This window comes from Lycium barbarum, chromosome 5 (genome assembly GCF_019175385.1).
Source record: "Lycium barbarum isolate Lr01 chromosome 5, ASM1917538v2, whole genome shotgun sequence".
Classification (NCBI taxonomy): domain Eukaryota; kingdom Viridiplantae; phylum Streptophyta; class Magnoliopsida; order Solanales; family Solanaceae; genus Lycium; species Lycium barbarum.
Window position 1 is genome coordinate 7,215,130 of NC_083341.1, and position 6,451 is coordinate 7,221,580.

A 6,451-nucleotide genomic window follows, 5' to 3' on the forward strand; every position below is an offset into this window, starting at 1 on the left:
TCACCGAGAATAAGAATTTTTTTTCGTAATGAGGATGCCGCAGTCTTGCAATATTACAAGTTCTCAACCTACAAAAAACATGAATTCAGATTCATCTCTTGCTATTGTTACAATTGAGGTGGTACCATTGCTACATTAAGGATTCATCAAAATGAGCAACAACTTTAAGTTTCTTATTTCGTGTGCTAAATCTTATGTCAGGCACCTTGAATCACTGCTCTTTGCTAGTGCGATTAGTAGTCCATCCCACCACCAGGCATAGCTGGAGATGCCTTCTCATCCTTGGGAAGCTCAACAATAACAGCTTCAGTTGTAGTCAATAGAGATGACACACTGCACGCAAAAGACGTAAAAACATAAGCTCGGCTTCTATATAGTCAAATTAGTAACTTCATAAAAGTAAGACGAGTAACATTCTATAGCAGGTCAAATTAAACATTACACAGAATAGTGTAAAAACCTCAATAAATTGTCTGCCGATATGAGTAAAATCAAAAGCACATTAACAAGAACGCCGGGGAAACAAATACATTGCAAGAATAAAAGATAAAAGAGAGTGCTCACCTAGCAGCATCAACCAAGGCCGTCCTAATTACTTTCAATGGGTCAATGATCCCTGATTTTACCATATCAACATATTCACCTGTTGCAGAGAGGAACAGACAGAGATTAATCGATTTGTTTATTATGCATTAACATGCCACCTATGTTAATTTTATTTTTAGGAAATGGAATCTTTATCACGTGGAAATTCAGAAGGAACAAGAGATGAGCATCCGAACCTTTTGCAGCATCATATCCAAGATCCAGGTTATCCTGCTCCAACAGTTTGCCAACCACTACTGATCCCTCTACCCCAGCATTAGAGGCAATTGTATGTACTGGTGTCTGCAGTTACAAATTCATTCCAAATCATCACATCTCTGCTAATTATGATTTGATATCTACTCTATTCCTGAGAAAGCAAATACTAAGGAACCTAATCTGAACATGTGATAGCAAAAAATGTAAAAGTTGTAGACCTTGAGAGCATTCTGAATAATTTGCACACCGATCTTCTGGTCAAAGTTGGCTGTTGGCAACGTCTCCAATTCTTTTGACGCATAAAGAAGTGCAACCCCACCGCCTGCATGACAAGAACCAGATTAGTCTCCCACTATAGGCTCTTAGGTGAGTTTGATCAGGCATAAAGAGACATGAAACATGTTATAACCTGGAACAATTCCTTCCTCTACAGCAGCTTTTGTGGCATTCAAAGCATCAGTGACTCTGTCTTTCTTCTCACCAACCTCAAGTTCACTAGCTCCTCCTACCTGGCAGCCCCGCACTAATCCGAATTAATATACCTTCTACAATTGTCTTGATTATTTGCGAGCTTAGACTAAAAGTTGGGATCCTTTTTTCAGCATAGTTAGGTTCTCAGAGAATACAAATTGCAATTAAATTGCATACCTTCAACACGGCAACACCCCCTGAAAGCTTAGCTAGTCTTTCCTGCAATTTCTCCTTGTCGTAATCAGATGTGCTCAATTCAATTGTTGATCTAATCTGTCAATACAAAAAGAGAACATATGTTCAACCCCACTTTTGGATAATATAGCGCTTATATTTATTGATAGGATAAGTGCAGATGGATGCAAAATATACCTGTTCACATCTCTCCTCTATGGCCTTCTTCTCACCCGCACCATCAAGAACGACAGTGTCATCCTTGGAGATAGTGACCTAGAAAACGAAATGCCATGAGATTACAGAAGACAGAAATGTTCAACAGCAAAAAATAGAAAAAACGAAACAAGAAATGCAATGTAGAACGCACCATTAAATAATGATCAAATCTATAACACAGTGACAACATCAAATATACCTTTTTACATTTTCCCAGCATGTCCAACTCCACATTTTCAATGTTCAATCCAAGTTCTTCCGTGATGACCTATCAGCCACGGGTAAGAAATGTTGGTGATGTAAGAACAAATAGCTAACATCTTATACAGGAGCGCACCAGAACAGTTGCTTACCTGGCCTCCAGTTAAAGCAGCAAGATCTTGCAAATTAGCCTTCCTGTTTTCACCAAATCCTGGAGCTTTGATGGCGCAAACCTGAATTATTTTCCAGTATAATTAGCTGAACAAAGTGTGGCACCGACCATCAATAAAGCAAACATGTTTTTTCCTCAGCAGCAAATTACCTTGATTCCAGCACGAAGCTTGTTCAGAATAAGTGTAGCAAGTGCTTCACTCTCCACATCTTCGGACACAATTAAGAGTGGCCTTTGTTTCTGAATATATAAAGCAAGAGTAAGATACAACTCCAAAGGTCATATAGTTGAAACTCCAAGAATCTCAGAAGAAGAACGTCATAGTTGAAACTCCAAGAATCTCAGAAGAAGAAAGACTACCTTTAAAGCCAACTCTAGCACTTTCACAATAGCATTTATGCTTGAGATTTTTTTCTCGTGAATAAGAATAAGTGGGTCATCCAGCTCCTGTGAGGTATCAGAATAGTTGTGAGTTCAAATGAAAAAGAGGCTGTCTGTAAAATACACAAGACTGCCACATCAGTCATGCGGCCGAATTAATATAGACAAACCAAAGACATACACATTTTTGATTCTTCTCATTCGTGATAAAGTATGGGGATATGTAGCCTCTGTCCAGCTTCATCCCTTCAACAACTTCCAACTCATTGTACAATGTCTTTCCATCCTGCATGATATTACATATGAGTTAGTATCACATCTTTTTTATGAAGGAGATGACTTAGTGTCACATCTTTACGACAAAATTCCATATGTTTCTAACTCAGTTATCACAAAGTTAAGGATTATACAATGTTCTTATCTGACTAGTAAAAACCGTGCCAAAGCTCCAAATGTCAGATTCTTAAACAATTTTTTTTGCTATTACCAACTCAAATGGGTCATCAAATCACAATAAGTTTGGTTGTAACTCAACATCTTCTCCTCTTTGAGAGCACATCCGACAAGGCATTAAAAGAAATTAAGATTTTACAGGACCAGAATTTTTTTAAAATTCAGACCATTGTGGCAAAAACGACCATGCGTTATGCACCTAAACAGTATCAAGAAATTACTTACTTGAATAGTGATGACACCTTCCTTGCCAACTTTCTCCATCGCCTTTGCAATTAGCTCACCAATTTCCCTTTCTCCATTTGCAGAGATTGTCCCAACCTATCAAAGGGCCATACTATCATAACCTTATTGGAAATTGTTCAGCACGGATATTCAAGAGCAGAGATTGATGTCTTTAGTGTTTTGAAATTATTCTAGCACCAAAAAGCAAGTTAGATTCTGCTTTTCCTCCCCTCAATTTGATTCTTGCACTATTAGAATCCTCGTGGAAATAATACAGCACTGACCATCTAACACATTGCGGTCATTATCCCTTTCTTAAATGAATCCCCCCCCCGGCACTGTGGGGAGGGGTTCGAGGCCAGAGGGACTTTCTGCTCAAAATGTCGATGTTTTTAATGTTCAAGTACAACGAAAAGACATATCCTTCGTGACTGTGACTCACAAAAGTTTAAAGCTAGCAAAGATACCTGGGCAATCTCCTCGGATGTGCTTATCATCCGTGCTCTGCTTTTCAGGTTTGTTACAACAGCATCAACAGCCATTGTGATACCCCGTCTAAGATCCATTGCATTCATACCAGCAGCTACAGACTTGCACCCTTCAGCAAATATTGCTCGGGTGAGGACTGTTGCACAAGTGGTACCTGAAATACAGAGCTAGAGTTAAACTCAAGCGGACATGTAATAGATTTTTAAACTTTAGCATGCAAACTAGGTACAAATGAAGACACACAGGGGAAGAAACAATATATCTGAAATCTTACCATCACCAGCAACATCATTAGTGGCATTGGCAACCTGTTTTACAAGGCTTGCACCAACATTTTTAATTCTGTCCTTGAATTCGATGTTTTTTGCAACAGTGACACCATCTTTTGTCACCTTGGGTGCACCCCAACTTTGTTCAATCACCACATTACGACCCTTCATAAATAAACATATAACATTAGTCATCACCTAATGAATTTTACTCCCAGCCAAAAAAAAAAATACTATATTTGTAGTGGTCCACTTTATGTTTTGTCCCCTTTGAGTATGTCAGCGTAAAGAAATCTTGCTTGCCGATAGTAGGAACAAGGAAAGAGAGAACTAGTAACACATTCCAATTTTAATTGAAAGGGTACAAGCTGTAAAACAAACATCCAGTTACCCTATCATCAGATAGCTAAGCTTTCCAACATCTTGTTTTTAAAATACCCGGGGAAGAAGAGTCAGAACCAACAAGAACTAACAGAATGCGATAAGATTTTTAGTTGAGACAATCACACTAAGCTTATGTTCTTGGAGGCAACTCACTCTAAGCCACTTTCCGTTGCACTCTAGTAAGGATGAAAATTATATCATTTCAAGCTGTTAGAACCCTTAATATAGACAGATCGTTGGATCTCGTTAGTAAATTTTTCAAGCGCATCCATCACAATATAAACCGGAACAGTAAAATGTACTAATGTACACACGTAGAAAATATAAAATCTAATTCACTAACAACAAAAACTTGAGATCAATGTTCAGATGTTATAAGCATGAGTACTACTGCTATAGTAACTTCGATTACTCATAAATGGAGGTAAAAGAACCCACCTTTGGACCCATGGTGACTTTAACTGCGTCAGCAAGCTGTTCAACTCCTTGAAGCATCAAACCCCGAGCTTCAACTCCAAATTTAATATCCTTAGCTGCATAGTTTCTGCTCCAATTCAACCTACTACCAACCTGCATCAATCAAACCTATCTCAAATACCAATCCAATCCCAAATATTAAGAAATATTCGGGTTGCATCAGGTAAGCAAGAAAATGCTTTCCACATGAAAGATTTCCTGCAGAAAATGTATGCCACGTTGGAAAACATTATCTGCTTTACCAAATACACTCAAACAGAACAAAAATCCTATTTCACTGATCCTTTTAGTTGCTTTAACAGTGCAACTGATATAGCTCGTCAACAAAAAAAAAAATCTATTAAAACTTGAAATATACATTAAATTTTGTTCCATCTTATTATCATTCATTTTCCTTCAGTTACAAGCAAAAATTACATGTTGGGTGCTGCTTATTGCAAATTCCATAGTGGAAAATGCTTTCGTAGCCAAACACTGTAAAACATTATATGCCTTACTAAATACACCCAAATGGAACTATTTTTACCAGGGGCGGATTTAGGGGGTGCCTGAACAAATTACAGTGTATATATAGGGTAGATTTCTATGTTTATGTAGATATATTAACTTTTGAATACCCTGAACAAATGCAAAAGGTTAGCTCAAGCAATCCAGAGTGTTCAAAATTATCTCTAGCGTCCTAGGTTGGATTAATGGACAACATTATTTTTTATATTTAGCTTTATTATCTTTTTCAACCCCTGAATCAAAATCCTGGATCGCCACTGCTTTTGATCTACTAAAAGTACTAGATACAAGTGAAAATTACCTGTTGGGTGCTGCTTCTTGCAACCCTGTACAAACAAGAAAAAACGGATATTTTGTTAAAATACGGATTTACAAAACTCTAGTGCATAATGCATAAACTGGGTTGATGAGATACCTGGATTTAGAAGCCAGTTTTGCTGCAAAACGATACATTGTAGTTGGAAAATTGCAGCTGAGAAAAAGAAAGGAGGAGAAACAAGACTCTGTTGAATGGCTGCTGTTGGGCTTATATTTATTTTTAGAGAAGAAAAGAAGGGTCTAGAAGTAAACACCTACTAGGGTTTTTAGGGTTTTAACATTTATCATTCAATTCAATTAATTAAAAATGAAAAACTTTTAAATTTCTATTATATTACTTTTTAATTTATGAATTATGTGAACCTATTTAACTAGATACAGAGGAAGAGAAGATTTTTTAAATTTGCGGTGTTCAATGAGTCACACAAAATTTGTGTGGCTATATATCATAGCATAAATAGTAAATTGTTTCCAAATATAAAAAACAGTCATTCTTTTTATACGAATTAATAAGAAAATAGGTTCACATAAATTGGAATGGAGGAAATAATAATTTGAATTGAATAATTGGGGCTTGAAAAAAGAAATACAAAATGAAGAAGGGACTGTTGAAGAATAAGGAGGAAAAAATTTCTAAACCCGAGTATTATTTTTTTACCTTTTACTTTGTAGAGAACGGATGGCCATAGAGTTTACCTAGAAATATAATAGGGGTTGTTTGGTTCTCGGACTAAATTATTTCATGATTATTTTTTTGTGATTATAATTCTTGGACTAATTTATAATTCTAAGTTTGATAGGATCACGTGCGATATCCATTATTAAATTTGAAATTAAATTTATATTGTGTTTGGTTAATGGTATAAACATAGTAAAAATTTAATCCCAAACTTAATCGTAGGATATC

General features: G+C 36.5%; 1 protein-coding gene across 1 annotated transcript; it reads right to left on the minus strand.

The window, feature by feature from the left end:
- Positions 1-5,774, minus strand: LOC132640300 (chaperonin CPN60-2, mitochondrial-like). Its single transcript, XM_060356824.1, has 18 exons — positions 5,642-5,774; positions 5,528-5,552; positions 4,681-4,812; positions 3,864-4,023; positions 3,568-3,743; positions 3,101-3,196; positions 2,604-2,708; positions 2,402-2,488; positions 2,192-2,281; positions 2,022-2,102; positions 1,868-1,936; positions 1,648-1,725; positions 1,453-1,548; positions 1,214-1,313; positions 1,023-1,126; positions 783-888; positions 565-643; positions 1-333 (listed from the first exon to the last, which is right to left on the minus strand). Exons 1-18 carry the CDS (start codon positions 5,677-5,679, stop codon positions 234-236), a joined length of 1,722 nt encoding a protein of 573 aa, XP_060212807.1. The 5' UTR covers positions 5,680-5,774; the 3' UTR covers positions 1-233.
- Positions 5,775-6,451: the final 677 nt, after the last annotated feature.

What these genes read in the sequence shown, in the direction of transcription:
- LOC132640300 (XM_060356824.1), bottom strand. Translation starts at nt 5,679, where the DNA reads ATGTATCGTTTTGCAGCAAAACTGGCTTCTAAATCCAG. An exon ending in CAAGAAGCAGCACCCAACAG is followed by an intron (nt 4,813 to 5,527) that starts GTAATTTTCACT and finishes TGATTGATGCAG; the next exon opens with GTTGGTAGTAGGTTGAATTG. An exon ending in CATCCGAGGAGATTGCCCAG is followed by an intron (nt 3,197 to 3,567) that starts GTATCTTTGCTA and finishes GCCCTTTGATAG; the next exon opens with GTTGGGACAATCTCTGCAAA.